This window comes from Candoia aspera, chromosome 12 (genome assembly GCF_035149785.1).
Source record: "Candoia aspera isolate rCanAsp1 chromosome 12, rCanAsp1.hap2, whole genome shotgun sequence".
NCBI lineage: Eukaryota > Metazoa > Chordata > Lepidosauria > Squamata > Boidae > Candoia > Candoia aspera.
Window position 1 is genome coordinate 9,550,759 of NC_086164.1, and position 22,125 is coordinate 9,572,883.

Below are 22,125 nucleotides of genomic sequence, written 5' to 3' on the forward strand. Positions count from 1 at the left end.
TTAAATAGAAAATTGCTTTTCATAAAATTGGGAATTAGTATAAAAAGTACAGTTAAATTAATATTGTATTTTATATATTTAAGTTGGAATACAGTAATTCAATATTATTTCATTCCTTGCTACTTACTGTGGCGAGAGCAATGTAAATGCAATAGCAGGTTGTAAGAACATCATGTTGAAGCAGCTGCTTATTGCTGAAAGTGGGCTGTGTTACTCTTTCAGGAATACACTATGTTTGTAACTAGGCAGCTGTCTTGTTCTGCCAAGAACCATATTGCACCAATTGGTTAAGCATGTCACCTGATGGGACCTAGGAAGTGTACCTGCCCTCTGGAACACCCATCACCCCAAGACACATCTGGGCCCCACCCTGGTTGTGGTCAAAAGACCTCTGAAACCATAGCTCTTTCCCCTTTGGCTAGAATCCTATGTGTTTGACTCTTCATTGTGGTTTTTCTTCCACCATTTGCATGGTGGTGGTGGTAGTGGTTCTTCTCCTTCCACTCCACCTCCTCTTCCTCCTCCTTCTAAAATAGTGTTGTATGACCATTTGAAGTGTACATCACCAACAGGATCTTCTAATACCAAGAAGTGCCTCATTTTGGCTAAAGCAAGTTCAAGTACTTACATCATTCCATGGTAATGGGGGTGCTTTTATGTATTCTTCCTTTCTATCTGGGGTCTGAGAAATACTTAGATGAATATGCCACAGTTCTCTATGATTATTTTTTTATTTAAATCTTACACTAGATAGGATACTTTATATTTCATACTTTATATAGTATAGTTCTTACTAAGTGGTGTTTGCTGCTTAGCTTAATAATAATCAAATGCATTTAGACAAATTAAATTGATGTAAAGTTATGTGGCCTTAATCTATGATGACATTTTGTTTGGTTAGTCAATCTACTAATATGTATAAGAAAATCACCCTCTATCTTTTGTTATTTGAAGTTGACCCTGTAGTCATGTATGGATAAAATAGGTAACATGGCTGATTGTTCTTCAGTGGCTTCTCGGTATCTGTGCCCTCCATGATTTAACATTGTCAAAAGCTGTTCAAAGCCCTCAGAATAGAATACATTGAAATTAAAAATGCCAGTGATTAATGGACAAATAAAGTTAAACATGCCAATGATTAACAGACAAAGTAAAAAATTTCAACCAGCTTCCCTGAATGCCTCAGACATTTAAACACCTTTACAACCTAAACACTCCCTGCTTTAAGAAGAAAACATCTGCCTATTTGTTTTTGAACAATTGATTTTGCTTCTTATGGACATACCTCACAACTTCTCTGTCGGAGTAAACAACTCGTAGTAAAATTATGTCTGAGTGAATAATTATTATAAGGAGAGGAGAGAAATTAGAAGTATGAAGTGTGATTTTAATGTCTCAGATTAACAGAAACAAAACTTGCTGGCAATTGCTTTCCTGGATACTTAAGTGAAACTGACAGGTACAAGCAGATGCTTGTTCATGTGTATTTCTTCCTTCATTAAAATGAAGAAACTCTCTGTTTGCACTGAAAAATAGTGGAACAACCCTTCCTGTTATTAACTGTTGGTTTAACCTGTTGTTGATAGTACTACAGTCTCAAGTTTCTTAATATGTATTAATTCTGCTGCAAGATTTTCCAGCTTTTTGCTTAGAGAATCTTTCCTAAGGATCTTAACAGGATAACAGCAGCTGCAAATCAGCACCTGTTTGTCTGTGGTCCATGTTATCAGTAAGATATAATACAAGGTCTTAAAAAACAGAAGTGAGGGTGGGAGGCATTAATTTCACTTAATAGAACTTAACAAGCAAACTAGTCAATAGCTCTGCATGAAATTGACAGCTTTCATTGCCCTGTAATATATGTCTTTAATCTGATGCTTTTTATCATGCAAATGTAACCTTACTTTTGCTTTCCATAATACTTTGCCCAGTGTTACAGCCTTAATTGCAAAGCAATTGATTTGACTTCCTCTGCTATTCACAGAAGGCGATGAGATGGGAGTGATGGATAATCTTCTGGAAGCACTACAGTCTGGGGAAGCATTCAGGGATCGCAGGAAACGAATGCCAAGGACTCAAGGTAGGACAATGATTGAATTTGGGGCAGGGGGAGAAAATACAGCTGTTGTTCGAAAGCAAAGTAGTGGAGCAAGGGTCCTATGGGGAAGGCCTTTATGAGTTTCAGTGGAAGTATCTTTTGGTTTAGGAGTGAAATGCCAGCAGGACATCAGTATGCAATCAACGGAGGTAATGGGATAATTATAATAACTGCAGCAGGAAGAAACCAAAGTTCAAGGGGCTCCTGTTTTGATTGATACCACTGTAAATAAAAGTAAATAATGTTCCACAGTTTGTGGCAAATCATTAAAAATGTTCAAAATAATTAAATTGAGCCAACTGTAATCCTTAGTTTATAAAAATTATGTATCTTCATTTTTTATGGTAAATTTGTACCTTGTCCTTCAGACTATTAATTTTGTTAAATGGATGCTAATGAACATTCCTGAGTTGTTTCAGAAACAGTGCTAAATGATGGCACATAGCAGGTTTCTCTTCACCAATCCCTCATGTGCCATTATTGGAAGCTTCTGGGCTTGATTTGTGGTATGTCATAGCTTGCTGCCTCATTGGAGTCTGGCAAATGGGATTAAATAAATCGTAACTTACTTGAAAGCCACAGTTTCTTTTCCACAGACTCAGATCAGAAGCTTCTAAATTTGGTCAATGTATGAAGGAAGGAACAGACAAATTTTGTATCTTAGATGTCTGCGGCAAACCACAGGGACAGAAAAATGGCATCTGCATGGTGACATAATGATATTCCCTTACATGCATACTTGCAATCCAACATCTGATGCAATTTGTACATTGTAGGGGTTTATATCTATGTTTTGCATGGAACAGAGATCAAAATATACACTCTAGAAAATTGTGAAGTCAAGTCACACTCTCAATCTCAGAAGATCTGATGACTGACCCTGGTGTATTTAGGCTCCATGGGTTGTAATTTGAGTGCAGAATGTGGTTACATCTTCTTCCTCCTGTTTGCATTCATCTTCTTATGACCATATATATTGACTTTAAACAGCAACCTTTAAGGAGAAGTAAGTGGACAGGTTCCTTAAATGACATTGTAGAGTTATGTACTATCAACTTAATTATATCAAAAGATCATCATGATCAATTTGTGACTGAAAGATTAAATTAGCAGAGAAAAAAACTCAAGTAAAAAAGATTGCATATTCCAACATATAAAGGAAGATTCTCTTTGCTAAGACAAGAGGTTATGTTTTCTCTAACTTGTTGAATGACTTTAATGTCATCTGATAGTTTCAAATAAAGTTTCTACAAATTCCCCAATTACCCAGTAGAATAAATTAGCTAGGAGGTTGTAATATTGATCCCATCCTAATGTACTACAGTGAATAAACAACAACAATGACCAAATCCAGAAGACTAGCTAGATAGAGGTGCCCATATAGAAGCAGGAATGCCATTAAAAAATGTTATCTGTTAGTTTTTCATGTCCAAGATCCCTCTATAACATACCAAACTGGGGGGATATAGATATCGCATATATAGGATATATCTGAAGCTCTTTAAAACAGCTGTGTCTTTTCCTGGGATCACTTGGCTGCCTCGCACAGCTCCAAAGCTGCTTTTTGAAATCAAATCCAAAGTCCTGGACAGCTGGACGGCATAGTGTCCCAGTACAAAATTGGATGGGTTTGCAGTTCAGAAGAACAAGCTCTTTATATCATTTGTTCATCTTTCCCTTAAAGTTTATAATATTTCTTGCATGAGAAGCAAAGCTGTCTTCTGGACCTGGTTATCTTGCTAAGTAGATATAATACTGCAGTCTACATAAAGCCGAAAGAACTGGAAGTTTTTATATACGGATCTAATTTTCTAGTTTTTTTTTTTAAAAAAAATAGTGTCATGAGTAAGGATGGCGAGCAGGGGGCTCCCATCCAGGCTGTAAAGCGCATGTGTAGCACTGAGGAATTAGGTAGCCATTCCAAGAGACATAGATCGGGCCCGCCTTAACCTTTGGGGTTTATATGTCTAGGTTTTTCCCACGCTTCTTCAGTTTGTTAGGATTGATGTCCTAACAGCCAGGAACCACGCTGAGACAAGGAACAGGTCTCTAGTGTTTTATTGCTGCTACATAACAGGAAAATCCTAACAAACTGAAGAAGCGTGGGAAAAACCCAGACATATAAACCCCAAAGGTTAAGGCGGGCCCAATCTGTGTCTCTTGGAATGGCCACCTAATTCCTCAGTGCTACGCATGTGCTTTACAGCCTGGATGGGAGCCCCCTGCTCGCCATCCTTACTCATGACAAATAGTTTCATTTGAATTTAATGGAACAACCTATTTTTAACAAAGTGTCTGTTTCAGCAGCATGTCAGATGTTTAACATTTTGATGATGGGAATACATTTTAATTAAATTCTTACAAACAAAATGTTTGCATGGTATATTTGCACCACATACAGTATACTTTGAATCACATGTGCAAAGACTTTTTACCTGTTAATGTTTCCCCTCCAACTTTTATCTATATACGTATACGTCTACATATACTTATATACACACGTTGCTGATGTTGGGGGCATGGGGAGATTTTAATGTAGATTCTGAATCTTCTGTAGACTTTTTTTTAAGGCAGTGACTTAATGATTCAGTGATTAAAAGTATCAGTGTCCTAAAATGCCTGTTCCTTTAACAATTCTGCATGTCCTGCTTCAGCTATGACTATGAAAGGGATATATTTTGAAAGGCATTCATCACTCTTTCACCAATTATCCATGACCTTTTATCCTAGCCACAAGCTATGAGATGATAAAACAACCAATTCTGAAATATATTCCATGTAATATTAGCTTAAGTTATTTCTTTTCCTTCGTAGCTAACTGTTCTGTCTTTTCTCTCTCTTTTTTTTTACTTTTTACTATGCTGCTAAATCTTTTACTATAAAATTAAACTTCTAGAAACATTAATAGCTACTGCCCTTTTAGGAGTGTCCTAGTTCAGAAATATTGCATCTGCAGGCTTGCTCCATGCTATAATTTCCTTCTTGCTGCAGAGTAGTTATCACTGTGAAATGGTTTAGCTACTAACTCTTGAGGCTGTAAGATAGACATTACATATTTTAGGCTGAACTAAGATGCATTGAGTCTGTACTACATGCAAATACTGTGGCACATTATTCTACAGCTTAAAAATATAAGGCCTTTGCAAGGCAGTCACAATTTTCTCCGACGTGGTGTTTTCCTCCATGTAAATAGCATAGTTCTTTTTTATGGAGATGCTTCACGTCACTCCCAGTTACTTTTCCAGCATAATCTGTGGAAGAGATTTCTGTGCATAGAATTACAGAGTTTGAAGGGACATTAAAAGTCATCTAGTTTATCCCCCTGCTCAGGTGCTGCATAAAATGGTGAGTTTTCCATCAACAGAAGTCTTCAAACAGAGAATAGATACTCTGATATCTGTATGACTGCTGTATGTATGGCTGACAACTTGTACAGCCAAGAAACTCCCCCTGATATCAAGCCTGAACCCACTTCCTTGTAGTTGTATCCCATTGGTTCCAGCCCTGCTCTCTGGGGCAATAAAGAATAAGTCTCCTCTTTCTTCATGGCAGCCGTTCTAGGAGCTGAGGAGAAGCGTCCGTTTTGAAGCGTTGCACTGCCCTACTAAATATGAGATGGAACCATATAAGAAGTATGTGGTTTACTTGAGGTTAACAGAAATATACTGTAATGGTTGCCTATTCTGACAAACTCAGTCTCACAAGCAGGTGCTTAAGGGTAACTGGTTTATTGAAAGAATAGTATGCAGGTACAAAGAAAGCTGAGAATGAGCAGAAGCGTGCCAAATACAAACTAAAAACCCTCGCTTCAAACCCAGTTCCACCCTCGCTCGCGCTTAGCAACCACCCCCTCCCAGGTGCTAGCAACCGTTGCCCACATCAGCCTGCTCAAGCCTTTCCACCAATCCGATTGCTGGCACCCACAACCCTCACCACCTGCTCCCATTATGATTGATGGGCAGCAACACTTCGAAGTCCAGGAGATTCTTGATTCTCGACACCTTCGTTCTACTCTGCAATACCTAGTCCGATGGAAACATTTCCCTCATCCAGAATGGGTTGCTTCCCGCGATGTTCACTCCCCTGTTTTAGTTGACCGTTTTCATGCTGCATATCCTGCTAAACCTGCTCCTTAATTTGTTGTTTTTTAAGGGGGTGGTATGTCATGCTCTTCGTTCCAATGTTCTGAATACATCGTAACGTTTCGCATGTCACTTTCCTGATCCGTGTTTGCTGGGTGGAGATTTCCAGCCGTGCCAGGCTGTAATCTCCTTGCTGTAACTGTGGAATGTATGTTTGGGTTACTTTCTCAGGCCAATGTGGGCAACGGTTGCTGGCACCTGGGAGGGGGTGGTTGCTAAGCGCGAGCAAGGGTGGAACCGGGTTTGAAGCGAGGGTTTTTAGTTTGTATTTGGCGCGCTTTTGCTCATTCTCAGCTTTCTTTGTATCTGCATACTATTCTTTCAATAAACCAGTTATCCTTAAGGACCTGCTTGTGAGACTGAGTGTGTCAGAATAGGCAACCATTACATATACACACTCAGAATAATTTTTAAGTAAATCAGTCCCAACAATAAGCACTTCTAAAAAGAAACAAATGAACCAATACACAAAGAAATCAATTGTCAGATTTCATTTTCAGATAATTCACTTGTATCCAGTAGGAACCTGATCACCATCTGGATTAGACCAAAAGAAGAGAATGATTTGCATGTGGTCACCACAATTGTAGTATCAAATCTGTATTTCTAATGGATTTTGCTCTCAACCTCATACATGAAGCGGGATGAAAAAGGAGACAACAGGAGTTCTGTGGCAAACTCCAAAAGAAGGTTCCGGACAACACTAATGAGATTAAAGTAGAGTCCCATTAGCTTGATTGCTTCCTTTGTTACTTTTCTTAACATACTTCTGCAGTGCCTGCTGAGTGAGTGAAACTTAAAAGCAGGAAAGCCTTTGGGTTCAATAGGTGTAAATGGTGTTGGAGAGAAGAGACTGTTTCTTTCAAAAGATATCCTATGCAATATGCTTCGTATTTTGCAAGCGGCTTCCACCTATATTGTCAACATTAAGTACCCTGGAGAACAACACACATTAATCAGAAACAAGGAAACTCTTTGCCAAATTCTCTTAGTGGAAGCCATGCTAGGAAAGGATTATACAGACTAATTTATCTTCTACCGCGTTTGTTTTATTACTAAATTTTCAGTACTGCCGTTCTCCATTTTTTACTTTGCATTTTCGGTTCCCCAAAGTGGTATTTTAATGAGGCTGATATAGTTGTGGCCAGCATTTTTTCCTTTGAAATACTTTAGGCAAAAACATTTGGCCCCAATCAATCTTACTCTTGGAATGTAATTAATTTTATGATCTATGCCCTTACAAAAGGAACACTGTAACTAGAGATAGGTTTTTACACATTACTTCAGACCTTGTTTGTACAAAATGAATTTTTAGAAGGGAAGTGAAGAAGCTTTTCATCATGGTAGAGATACAATCAACAACATTCTTTATTAAAGTACAGAGGTGATTTGCTACCTAATTTTCCTAAAATGTAATTGCTGTTAATAATTGCCATAACTTGTGCTTAATCTGTCGGTAGTAGTACACTTTTATTTCACATTCCTTTAGCCACAAGTGCCACTGAACCATCAGAGTTCTTCTGTTCACCCCCAATATTGTTTCTAGATAAGGATTCCCTTGAGTCAAGTTTAACTACCTGTCCATGTAATTTTCTTGGCAACAATATGGAAGTAGTTGCATGACCTTCCTGTGGATTTTACTTTACTTCCCAGTCTAACCTACTGGGACTTCCTGCTGGTTTCTCACTCAAGTAAGAACATGGCTGGCTGGCTGCTTATCTGTCTATCTACTATCTTCCAGGGTCAGCTCAGTGCCATCACTGTGGTTTCTTGGTTTTGTTCTAGTAAGTCATGAGTCGGTGCTTGACTATTTCATATACTCACACTGCAAACTCATCTAATTCAATGGGAAGCCCCAGTAAAAACATTGAAACAATTTCACCGAGAGCATATTATAAATGTTCTGTTTAATTTCTATGGATGACAGGATATAAAGCCGACTGTACGAAGTCTCTTTGTCCCATTGCTGCCATTTAGTTTCATATGCCAGTCCTCAGAATAATAGCATTTCGGGGGTATGTTGGGTGAGAGGGACATTTGAAGCAGAGTAAGGTGGCAATGCGTCTCTTTTACGTGGAGGAGCTCCACAGTATCAAGCTGGCGTTTTAATATAATAACGATGGGAAAGGCTCTTGAGAGACTCTTCTTTATTTAATACAGTTGTATGTTGTTGTCCAACCCTGAATTCAGACAGAATGAGCTAGGAAAGAGAAAGGAATTAAATGAAACTGAAATGTGGTAAAACACACAGCCAGGTGACTGGGGAGCATTTCCCAAATTATAAAGAGATTGGATAACATCAGTAGTGCTGCCCTCTAGTTCACAGATGAGTTGTGTGTGTGCTTGTAGAGAAGAGGATGCTATCACCTGAGATTATGTGTGTACAGGTAATGCAGTGTGTGTTGGGAGTGCACTAAAACCGGGCCACACTGTTTAAAATCTGTGTTTATAAAATGTGGATATACTAACGTTTTGAACGTTACAAGTTTGGTCAAGGAAATTTAATCTTTCAGTTCTCTGCCAGTTGGATCTTATTTAGTTATTTTATTTATTTTCTATTTCACCTTTATTATTTTTATAAATAACTCAAGGCGGCGAACATACCTAGTACTCCTTCCTCCTCCTATTTTCCCCACAACAACAACCCTGTGAGTTGGGCTGAGAGAGAGTGACTGGCCCAAGGTCACCCAGCCGGCTTTCATGCCTAAGGTGGGACTAGAACTCACAGTCGCCTGGTATTCGCAAAAAATCAAACTGGGCTTTAAACAATTCCTGACAGAGAAGTAAGAAGCAGGGCAGTTCAACTTCTTCCTTCAATCTCTAGACTCACCACCACCACAGTCTAATTTGGAAAGCTGAAAGATTGTCTTCAACATGTACCAGAGGATTACTTAAAAAAGGGAAGGGAAGGAATTTTCTGTTCCATGAATGGACATTGTCTTGGATATTAATGCATCTCTTTAGCCTGTTCTTCAGTACCATCTCCTAAAATTAGCTAAAATCGCTCCCTGAATTTGGATTTTGTCTAAGAACTAGGAATTAGTCGAATGATCTATTTCATTTAGAGTATTCACTCTTCCTCCATCTTACAGCTAGCTGTGTAGTCCTATGGCAAGCAAAACAACTGTTTAATTCAAAATTATGATCCCAGTTTTGTATTTCTTTAAATACCATTGGTTTCTTCCTAATTCTACTTGTTGCTTATGGAAAGCTGACAGCTTTTGGGGAAGATCAAAATCCTTAGGGACAGGGTGCTCCAAAGTGCAGGCACACCAACCAAGAAATGGTGCCTTTGAGCTGTACCCCTTAACTTCCTGAAGTCATGATCTGCTAGGAGATTCTCCCAGGATGTTCACTTTGGATGAGCCAAAAACAGTTGGAGAAGGTGGATTGGTAGAGCCATGTAGGGCTTTAAACATTAAAACCAGCACCTCAGGAGCAAATAGGGAGCCAGAACAGGGCCCAGAATTCAGTTGTTATGAGCTCGTGCCAACATGTGCTATCCAGCAACCTAGCTGGCACATTCTGGAGAAATTAAAGCTTGCAAGTATTGTTCCAAAGGCAACCCCATGCACTGTGCTTTGCAGTAATCCAAACAGGTGGTGATGAGGACCTGTGTCGGCCCTGCATCCAGTACTAACCAGGTCCAGCACGTTTAGGTATTTCAAGATCTGACTCTGTGCTAGCATCAGCTGAGATGCAGTTAAAAATGGTTGGATATCAATGGCGGATTAAAATCCCAAATACTGATACTGTCATCAATTCAATTTTATGTGTGAAACAGAAAGGTTGGCTTTTTTCTTCCACAGCAAGCCAAGCTAGGGTCATAAGCCAAGGGCAAACTGTCCAAACACTGCTGTTCCTTTTTTCTAACTTTCAGCATCTGTAACACTTGTTTGCATGGTTATTTTTTACTGAGCTGGTTCTGTGTTTCCTTTATTCAGTTTTGCTGATGTATGATTTCTGTTTTTGCTTCAGGCTGATGTCTACCATCTAGTCATGAAGAACTTTTTCTGTCTATTTATCTCTTTTTCAAAAAAATCTGCTCAATTGTGTCTGATTGTCAGAGACTGCCTGGACAAGTCCGTGCAGTTCTCTTGGCAAGGCTTTTCAGAAGTGGTTTGCCATTGCCTCCTTCCTAGGGCTGAGGGAAAGTTACTGGCCCAAGGTCACCCAGCTGGCTTTGTGCCTAAGGCAGGACTAGAACTCCCGGTCTCCCGGTTTCTGGCCCGATTCCTTAACCACTACACCAAACTGGCTCTCTATTTATCTCTGCTGAAATGCAATAAGTTATTGACTTATTATGTGGAGAATTCCATGTATTTTTTTTTTAAGTTTCATTACTCATTCATAAAACAGTTTTCAGAACCTTCATAATTTATAAGAAACACCCACTAAGCCAGCTACAAAAAACAGTAATAGTGAAAATGTCTTCCAATTAACCGTATTCCAATTTATTAGGTTAAATAACCTATGTATGTGCTCTGGATGTACTATAACTCTGGTATGGCATTTATCAGCTGCAAATTAAAAAAAGAAGTTATGAGGGGATTTTTAATGATGTGAATCAGGTTACATTATCTATTTTTTTCTGTATTTTAATGATGCCTCTTAAATACATATTCTTTGTCAAAGAAAAAGCAGAAGGAAAACATATTTTCTTGCCTTATATTATTTAAACAGGAATAAATCTCTGCATAGCTAGGATATCAGCAAATGGTCAAGGCCAACCATTTTTACTAGAAGCATAAAAAATAACAACACTAGCATTATATTTTTATGTCACAATGGAAGCGTTTATATTATGCCACATATCATTCAGTAATGAGATGCTGCAGGAGAAACAACTTGTCCCTTTGGTAGAATATCAACAGTTATATATAAAAGTTCATTCAGTCATTCTCCTAACCTGTTGAAGAGTTCAAGGTTGGAGCTAGCTCTCTTATTGTGCCACACTATATATTATGTGATATTAAACACACCCCATCATGGCAATCTGAACAGGTACGTAGTTTAGGAGACACAGCCTGGGATGCCTCAAGATGGAAAGGACAGATCCCCAAATCATCTGCTGTGTTTGAAGCCCGGCCTGGAAGGTTTTATCATCAAAGAAGACACATTCAAGATATTTCCATCACTGAGTTTGTGATTACATGAAATTTTGTGCTCCTGGTCACTGCTGTGCATCCTTGTGACAGATAGTAGTGGCAGAAGACGAAACAAAAAGATTTCCAAATCTCCCTCTGTTTGATAGAGTGAGTTTGGTCCAAAGCAAAAGGATAAACTAGTGACTTGTTGGGAAAATATAGACCAATCAGGGTGCACCTTGCTCAGGTGTTACTATTATTCTTCAGCTGTGTAGTTGCCAAACATGGAGATTTCTCTGCTTTAAGCTCTTTACGTAAACTTCAGATAGATAGTAGAGAGACCTAGTTTAAGAGAAGTACTGGTAAAAATAATCTACGTAAATGTTGATTCTTAATGCATCAGGAACTGAATATGAGCCAACAAGATAAAGTGACTGTTAAATCAAATGAAGCCTTCTTTAGCTGCATTAATTTTGGCTGGATTAATTAGTTGGTAGCATGGTTATTCCAACTCTTAGCAGTCAAGTCACTACCTTTGCCATGTTTTCTTTTTAAACATTGAAATCTTTAAGCTCTCAATTGCAGTATTAGTTCCATCTTAACTTAATTCTCTTGTGTGCTTTCTCTTTTTCCCCTCCCTCCTCCTAATTACTAATTTCAATCCCCTTTTTAATACTATGTCATGTTGTTATGACCTGTGATCACAACAGCAGGCTTATTGAATAGAGTCCAGGATTTAACTCTGCTGTTTCTGGGGACTTGTGTTGAATTCTGGATACCATGTTTTAAATAACACTTTGATAAAGTGAAGAATATCCAGAAGCACTTTGTAATGGCAGATTATTTCACTGACTGAGCCTTCACTAGAAATGTGGCATTTGGAGAAAAGACTCCAGGTAACAGTTAAATCTGTCAGGGAAATGTAATAGTTTAGATAGATAATTACAAGAGAAAAATGTTTTATTTATAACCAGTTCTTCAAGAAACCCAGCACACATACCCAAATCACTTGCCTAATACATTTATTTGTATTATTGACCAAGATTTATAATAACCAAAGCAGAAATACAAGAAAAACATTATATTTTAGTTTAAATTATAAATCATTTGCAAAGCAAGTTTTGCATTAACAAAACTTGATTGCAGTTTTAATGTTATTTTCATAGAAATTTCATACTGTTCAGATTCAAATGTCTATTAATTTGAAAAGGACTAAGTATGGAAGTATCTTCAGAAAGTAAGAGGGGTGGAAACCCACATTCTGTTGACTAATCTGTTTAGTTTGACAGCCTCCCTGTGGAAATTCACTTTGCCTCTGTCTGTCCACCTATCCATCTCCTATTTAAACATAAGCTATTTAAGATACTTTGGGGGGTAAGAAGTGAAGCCATCAGTTATTTGCTGATTTGTGTGTATCGGGTTCACGGTTAGGCTATTTTAAAAAATATTTTTGTTTAATCTTTATCATGGATCATTATATTGCATTTAATTAGATATATTGTAAAGTGTCAGGAGTCTTCTTTGATTGCTATAGGTTTAAACTCAATAAATGCAAATGGTAAAGCTACCTGAATAATACTTTAAAATGCTCAGTATTTCATTGCATCTTTATTAGCTTCAGTATCAAAATTTACAAGAACAGTAGTGGCCTCATAACTGTAGGTAATTGGTGAGTGCCTTTGTGACTACTTTAAGGGGGGGAAATGTTATTTCCACATCAATTACAGTCATAAATTAGTTACCTATTTGTGTCCATATATCTTTAATATCAACTGATAGGCTAGTGAGTAAAAGCTGTTGTACAGAAGGGAACAAATTGTGATCCCTCTATCTGCACACAGTTGAAAATTAGTAGCAGAGTTTCCTGGTATTATAAAATGGGGAGCATATGGAAAAGGTAGTGAACATTTAAAACAGTGTTTGTATAATTAAAAAACATCAATCTCTCCTGGGTTTTCCAGGTGTGTGTAATACAGCCCCAGTGACTCCCTGTGATCCTTGCCATAAAGCCCCCCTGTTACTTGTGGTTCCAGCTATGAATCCCAACGTTGCCCTGGTTCAAAACTATCAGATACTTTTGCTCTGCGCCACTCTACCCAGCTTCCTATATCAGGAGCAAGTATGGAAGGGAATAAGTAGCAATGCTCCACAGACAGCGCCTTAGGATAAGAGTTCTTCATAGTTTTTAACTCTAATACAGATTCCAATTCCAAAGCAAATGCAGTTCATCTTCACAGTTTTGTAAATCTGAAGAAACTGTCGCTGGGAGAAAATGTTAATCTATGCAGAATACTAGGGACGCGGTGGCGCTGCGGGTTAAACCGCTGAGCTGCCGATCGGAAGGTCGGCGGTTCGAAACCGCGCGGCGGGGTGAGCTCCCGTTGCTCGTCCCAGCTCCTGCTCACCAAGCAGTTCGAAAACATGCAAATGTGAGTAGATTAATTGGTACCGCTTCGGCGGGAAGGTAACGGCGTTCCGTGAGTCATGCTGGCCACATGACCCGGAAGTGTCCTATGGACAACGCCAGCTCCAAGGCTTTGAAACGGAGATGAGCACCGCCCCCTAGAGTCGGACACGACTGGACTTTACGTCAAGGGAAACCTTTACCTTTACCTTTATGCAGAATACTGCGGGTCATACAACACCAAGAGCCCTTAGAAGTCAATTGCAGGTTGGGAATTAACTTGAAGCCATTGTTAACTGTTTCTGTGGCAACCTTTCCATGTTATTAGTTGCTTTTGTCCAGCGGCCCTATGGTGTAGCTCATTTTACCTCCCCTCCTTGCAGGTTGGAGAGACACTTGGTTGAGAAAGAATTGTTTATGACTTTCTCTTGTAGGGAAGGCCTGTGTTAATGTTGAAAGTTGGGTATGGGATCTCTCTTGTTACACATCTGCTCAGAAAACAGAATGCTGTTATTGCAGGTTCAGTTTGTAAGCTTAAAGCTACTTCCAGAGAGAAAGAAGAGGAAGATAAAAGATGATAATGACAATACTAGAGATATGTTATTCTGCAGGCAAAACAATTCCCAATATGGCTCAGGCGAATACACAGAAGGATGGTAGATGCTACATTAGTATAGAACCAAATCATATCAAGTGAAGGAAATATCCTCAGGTGCCACCTTCCTTGCTTCTGTTAGTCCATGGTGTTGTCCGCAAACCTCCCTATCAAAACAAATTATGCCTTTTCTAGCACCAGGGTTATCCCAGAATCAGATGCAGAGGATATAGCGTTGGAATGTAGAGGACTAATACATACAACTGTAGTTTTCACATTTGTGTGGTTGACCTGGAGGTAGAGCAGTAACCCAATCTACCATGAGGATTGAGAAGCTCAGTAGAAGATTTACATTTTAACTGTATGATTTCCCATAGACAACTCCAGTAGAAAATATTTCTGTTTTTCCAGTGTGCATTCTTGTTCATTCTCTCCTCATTTTAGGAAAGAACATTGATGTCTGAGCAAGGCCACCAAAACATTTCATTTCCATTATTGATCTTTTTCTATGGGAAAAAAAAAAAAGCCTAGCATATTTAATGGCATTGAACCAAAGAGAAGTTTGTTCTCTTTCAAGACAGCCTTCTGTAGAGTTCAGAACAAACAGCATAACTGTTATGCAGTTACTTAAGTTGTTACGCAGTTATGTCCAGTGCAAAATAACATTTGGAATAATACATTGGTATGTTTTATTTCTTTGCTTACAAATTTCATAATATGGAGTAGTGATTTTTTTTAAATAGTTCTGTAAGTGCTAAACTTCTCCCAAGACTATGTTTTCTCCAATTTATTTATTTATTTTTCACTATTCCCAATTCCAAACAATATTGGAAAACATCTCATGAACACTGAACAAATGTATAATAGTAGACATTTGGAGTATAGATCTCACCATCTTTACATATGTGAATCATTGGCAGTTTCTCTTTGATATTTGAACTCGACATTAGTCTCTATTCTTTTACATTAGGAGTTACACAGATACATAATTTTTATTACGGTCTTAGACCAGTAGAAAGATAGTGTTCCATGAAATATACATAGTCTTTCTTAAAATGATAGCAATGTAGGATAAAATAGGAGGATAAAAATCAAAATAAAATTAAAGTACATTTATAGACTCTCTAACTAAACTCTGTAAGTGCAATCTAAGACACTTATCTGTACTGAAGAAGAATATAGATGTTAAATATATTAATATATTAAGTATATAATGTAAAACTTTATATCTATCTAAAATTATCACTATGTTATATATATATATATAAAAATAAAATTTAAATGGTTTACTATTCCATGCAATACATTACAGAAATTAGCCCATCAGGGTCTGACGGATCTTCATTGCTGCAGCACAGAACCTTGCTACCTGCGCTGTGACGATAGAGTTTTCATCTATAAGCAGCAACTGAGTGTAGTCAGAATCTGTACGACCAGGGTATTTACTAATCAGGGGAATGATGAGTTTGGTATAAATGTCTTTACAAAAAACACAGTGCAGAAGAACACGGTCTATAGTTTCCACCTCTCCAGAGGCACAAGGACAAAGCCTTGCAGCCAGTGGTATTTTTTTATATTTATCCTCCAGTACTGCAGAGGGGAGAGCATGACAACAAGCTATACACTAGGAGTTGTGGCTTGATCTTTGTGATTAATATTTTGTTTTTCCTAACTGATAAACTTATTTTTTTTAATGTTCTTGCCATACAACAATCCATTATATATGGAAATGGGGACATGTAGCTTTGCTAAGATGTTATAACAAGTGATTTTCAGTTGTGGAATGGTGGGTGGCTAGAACCCAGACTTCTGTATGGCACTGAATATATATGGCTGACTTTGTAAGGAATACAATTACCTTAAAAAATTGTTTTCAACAGCATGCACGAGTTACTCAGTTCTTATCAATAGATTATTTTGCCATGTTTGAAAACATCAGTTACAATTTAATATGCCACTTTGCTTCTCTGTCTGCCCACAAACAGAAGGCAATCCTTGATGTTGTTTCCTAAATCTTAATAGCAAGGCTTTGTCTAGTTAGGTGCAGTGATTTAAGGCATCAGGCTAGAAACTGGGAGACTGTGAGTTCTAGTCCCACCTTAGGCACAAAGCCAGCTGGGTGACATTGGGAGGAGGCGATGGCAAAGCACTTCTGAAAAGCCTTGCCAAGAAAACTGCAGGGACTTGTCCAGGCAGTCTCCAAGAATCAGACACAATTGAATGAATTAAAAAAAAAGTCTAGCCTCTAAGCTGACTATAGAGTGGGAATTTAAATTCTTTCCCGATCACCACTATCTTTTCTAGCAAAGAGGTGGCTGTTATTTCATCCTCAAAGTGGTTATTTGGACTCAGAGATAAGACACTAGAGTTTCTGCTTCTTCTAGAGGGCCCCAATACGGACAGGGATCACACCAGATCATTTCAACCGCTTTGTAATTTATTACAGCAGTAGAAGATCTGCACCATCTGTGAAGAATTTCTTGTCTTCCATTCCTTTATCTTTGCCGTTCTCAGAGTCCACAGAGAAGTCTACTCCATGAACAAATGGCTAGATACCCAGAAAGGCAATTTGAAAGAAACAAAGCATTTTTTCTTCTATTTTTGTGAAGATTGTTTTAGAAAAAGAATCATCTGCCGTTGGAAACAGTGAAGATGAATTAAAGCCATGGCAGCCTCATTTGTCTTAATAATTTGTCATTAATAATACCAAATGATTATATAAATATCAAAAGCATGGCCGACAGTGAATAGTATTTAGAACTTGATTTGTTTTTGTTGTGTATCTCTCTTACCTAATAATATTTCCCGTTTCAAGAACGTTGGGATTTTTACACCAGCTTATTTGCATGCTTAGAGAGTACTAAGTTGGTTCCAAATAATACCGAGTGGAAGAAAAATAGCCACCGGAATCTTATCTCTAATTCTAATTGCTTCAGTAGATGTGTCTTGCATGATGCTTGAGGAAAGAGTTTGGAACTAATTAGTATTTAGCATTTTAGAAAAGGGAGAAATTGGCACTATCAATACTAAACCCAGGTTGTGGTGGAAATACTTGTTTTAGGGGGGGGGGGGCGTTCAACAGGTGGGTGAGCTAAACCAAAATGTATAATTCTATTAGTGTTCTCTACTTGTTTAATAAGCTTATCGGGTAGCTTCTTCATAGTCTCCAATATTGCCTACTTCTTATAGCTAATAAATGCTCTAATGAACTCATTGAACTGCCTCTTAGCTTGCACGCATGTCACTAGTTTTCAGCCGTAATTATTGCATTACGCTCTAGCAAATCTCAAATTGCAATTTGGTCTTGCAAAGCGTTAAACTGCAGACATAAACATCCTTGTTCTTCACAATCTCTTTGGAAAATTACCAGGGCTATAAGAATACAATGCATTTTTTGTTGCTGATTTGATAGCAGTTCTTTTTTTTTCTTTTTTCTTTTTTTTTTAAATTCATTAAAGATCCTAAAAAATAGGCTTGCCAGAGAGATGAGAACCTTGACCCAGTACATTTAGTTGCTACATACAGTTGAATCCAGACATCCTCTATCTCCAGTAATTGTAGTCCGATCAAAGCTTACTGTATTGCTGTATCCAATGGATGAATGAAGCTGTCTGTTCTGGTTTATAATGCTTTGTCAGATATTGCCACCCCTCTCCTTCTTAAAGCAGGTTATAAAGCAGGGTCACATTCCCCAAAAATTAATATCTTAGAATGCTAAATGCAACGTGTACTACCATTGCAACAGAAAGTTCTTGCAGTATTCCAGAAACCATAAAGATGCTTACTTTTGAGCATCTTGTTCTGTTGAGTTCAATAACTGTGGGACAAACATTGTATCATTATTTTTCTTTCTCTGTTATACTTGACACACAGACTGTTGTCAATTATGTGCTGGATTAGACCAAAGTATTTTCTAATCCAGCCTTTTTTTTTTCTCATAGTGGCCAATCAGAGCTCTAAAGGAAGCCCATAATAGATATGAATACAATAGCTCTCTGCCGCATGATGCTCCAGCAGTTTGAATGCAAGCAGAAATGTCCACATGAGGCAGCTTTGGATTGAGGTAGCAGAGCTAGGCATACAAGGTGGAGGCGGTACTCAAGCCCTAGCCAGTTAGCCTCTCATACAAAAGGTGAACAGGACTACAAGTTTTCCTTTAACTATTGGGAACTCTGCATTACGGTGAAAGACATGAATCCTGGCTTAAGGTTGTAGTTCTTCAATTCAGACAAATATATTACTGACCCCCTATTGTGCATCAAGCTGATTTCATGAATAGTGTCTCCTAACTGCTATTTTCTGAGCTTCTGGGGAATCAACTTTGAAGAAATTGCTTTATAACAAAAGCTTAATTGAGTATCGGATATTGTTGTGGTCACCATACACTTGTAATTTGTATCCTAGCATGCCTGTGCTCATTGCTAATCCTTTGCGAACAGGGAAGGAAAATATGAGGTCCAGATATGGTTCAAATCATGAAAGACTTGTGAAATTGAAATTCTAAACAGCCAGAATTTGATTTAGGGGGAAATTAATAACCAGATCCAGTTGTACTCAGCATAATAAATGACACAATAAAGGAAATTGGAAATGTCTTATAATATGAGAGTATGGAGATACTCCTTTAAAAAAAAAAGGTGTTAGATATATAGTTGGAAAAGTAATAGCATTTCTGCATTGCAAGTATTTCGTACAATGCAGCAGCACAAAGTGGAACATACTGTCCTGATTACCAGGAAACACACTGAGACAATGACTTGGTCTCTAATATTTATTAGTAGTACTTAACAAGAATCCTAACAAACTGAGGAAGCGTGGGAAAAACCCAGCCATATAAACCCCAAAGGTTAAGGCGGTCCCGATCTGTGTCTCTTTGAATGGCTGACCAATTCCTCAGTGCTACGCATGCGCTTGACAGTCTGGGTGGGAGCCCCCTGCTCGCCATCCTTACTCATGACACATACAGTATAATGATCTCTGTGTAGAATCACAAGGAGGAATATGCAGAGTTTGGAGATCTGTTCAAGGAAGCTGACTGTGGTAGGTGGAATTTGAGAACCTTACAATAAGGTGTCGATAATTAAATTGTGTTGCTGAGCTTTCTCAGAAAATTCTTGGTCTTCTGAGAAAGCTGAATGTTTCCATTCAATTTATGAAGAATTTTTGGAATGCTGGTTAGTTCTTTTGCTTCTTATCAGCTGTAGTCTGGTGGGATGTGGCTTAATCTCTGCATACAAGTCTGGAATCCTTCTGACTGCTACATAGCCATCGTTCACCTCCTTTATTTTCTGAGTTAAATAAATACATAGATAACTTCTGCAATGTCTGCTAGAACATAGTAGCTACCAAAAAGTATTAACCATGATGTTGTTTCCATGACCAACCTACATGCACATACATGATCACCCCATCATATCATTTGGTAGAGCTTTATTATATAGGAGCCCAGGGGTGGTGTGGGGGAGAATAGTTCAGCTTAATATGTAAAACAGAATACTTAGCTTGTTCATTTAGATACAACTGACCACAGAAGAGCATGTTTTCAACTATCTTCCTGAATTTTGAAATATATATAAAAAAGATTATAAACTTGTTTCACATTTAACTATATATTATTTGAAATGCTTCCAACGTGGATGAATTGATAGAAAAATCAGTTTGACAGTAACCCTGTGGGAAGATTTAGAATCCTCCACTGTGCAGTCATCTTGCTAGAAACTCAAGAGATTATTCTCTGAACATAATTGTGGTTTGGCTTGTATGTTCAAAAACGCAGACAAGCTGGTAAGAAAAGTACCAGAATTGCTCCTTGTAGCATGAATTCTCTACTATAACTGTTGTTTAGTTCTCAAGTGTATTAATCTTGCAAGAATTGTGGATAAACTATAAATTGGAATGGCGTGTCTGAAAATGTAAGCATGAATCAATAGTATGGAATTACCAGGCGTTGAAGAATACAGTGTAAGGTCAGTGTAAGTATTGTGAGCAACAGAAATATGACTTTCAAGCATTTCTGTTACTTCAGCTAATTTTTAGAAAATGAGCTATCAAACAAGAAACATAAATCCTAAAGAGGTTTGGGAGTGGTTTTTAGTTTTGCTTGTTTTATTTTACGTGTACATTTCTTAGACATCTGAAGATACTATTTCTCTCTTTAGCAGCAATCCTATCTCAAAATAAGAGGATTTAAAGCACCCTCTTCCATGTTACTGACTTGATTTTCATGGGTCATCAATTACAGTAAACATCTTGAAAAGGACACTGGGCAAAATGCTTGTTCCCTGCCTTATTGAAGAAAATTATCTGATACGTAAATGGAACAGGTGATCTAAGCCCCCTGTTTGAGAAAAGTGCAATTATATGAATATATGTTGGGCACTGGATGAGGAAGCTTTCTAGTACTAAAGGAAGTCTGTATCATAGGAAACAATGAGTTGCCCTCTTGGGTTATCCCTATTTTCCTGAAGTAGCTTGAAATGAAGTGTCTAACAACTAGAGTTAGATTAATTAAAGAATTAATATAGTTGGTAGAATGTATGTTCTGGAAGAACTTTGGGGAGTGAGGAGGAGAACCAACGTATTCTCATGTATGATGAAAAAACCCATGTTCTCTCAGGTATCCCATGGAAAGGAAAAGTTCTAGGTATGTTGGGTGAAAGGATGGAGCAGGAGCAACATCCATCTCTCAAAAGGGCTGTGTTTGAACTGCTCAAATTCTAGAAATCCTGATAAGCATATGAAAACAGGGAACTACAACTATCTTAATATACAATGAAATAGTGTAGAGAGTTCACCCTGGCAGCAATGTAACTAACAGAGTGAAAATCATAATCATGTCCCTAGAAGGTGGCAAGGAATGGAGCATCAGTAAGCACTAGCAAGCAAATTAAAAACCAGTAAATGTATGTTAGGGAAGCCCTGGGCCATGCTTTATTCCATATGGATAAAATAAGCAGCTGTAGGAAGGGGCCTAGGGGGATGCAGGAAAGACCTTGTCAACTGATATTAAGGCCAAGCATTTGCAAGTTGCACCTGTACTCTTAAACAGTCTCTGAAACATTTATCTTTTAACATATGGCAGGCAGTGATGTGCTTGTACAGATTGTTTGCTAGTGGGTTTGACCTCCTCTAAGCTGTGTTAGCTTTTTTTTTTATTTCCTCCTGTTTGCCTTTTCTGACTTTCTATTTATAGAGATGCACCAGAGCACTTATCTCTGAGTTTGGAAAATGAATGTAAGCTAAAGAGAGATTCTTAGATGATTAAGAAGGGAATGCTGTCTCTCTTTTCCTACTCTTAAAATTGTTACCAAACCCAGAAGGTAGCTGTATTTTACTTACCTTTCTTGCTCCTTCTGTCTTTTAGAACAATTCCTAAAAATCATGAATGTTAAACCTAGAAATATAAACATAATTGAATGAAACGGTAGCAACTAGCAGTAGTATCTCCATCCCGGGTGAGGTAAGTGATGCTGTGACTGCCCTCTCTCAGTGCCTGGGGGCTGTAGGGGTCTGGATGGGGAACAACAGGCTTCGGCTGAACCCTGGTAAGATGGAGTGGCTGTGGGTTAAGGGGTCCTCCGTATCCGGGACTTTGTCATCTTTAGTTCTGGATGGGGTTGCCCTGCCCCAGACAGACCTGGTGCGTAACCTGGGGGTCCTCATGGACTCACGGCTCCTGCTCGAAGAGCAGGTGGCAGCCGTGGCTGGAAGGGCCTTTGCACAGCTTCATGTTGTGCGTCAGTTGCGCCCTTTCCTGGATCGGGAAGCCCTTCGGACAGTCACTCATGCCCTTGTTATCT

At 38.3% G+C, this 22,125-nt stretch overlaps 1 protein-coding gene across 1 annotated transcript in view; it reads left to right on the top strand.

Annotated features, from left to right (window-relative positions):
• The window catches only part of DIAPH2 (diaphanous related formin 2), a 265,682-nt gene that overhangs the window by 188,997 nt on the left and 54,560 nt on the right, over window positions 1-22,125 (top strand). The window contains exon 27 of the mRNA XM_063313683.1: window positions 1,985-2,080. Within this exon, the coding sequence (XP_063169753.1) occupies window positions 1,985-2,080 (96 nt within the window). The remainder of the gene's footprint in view (window positions 1-1,984; window positions 2,081-22,125) is intronic.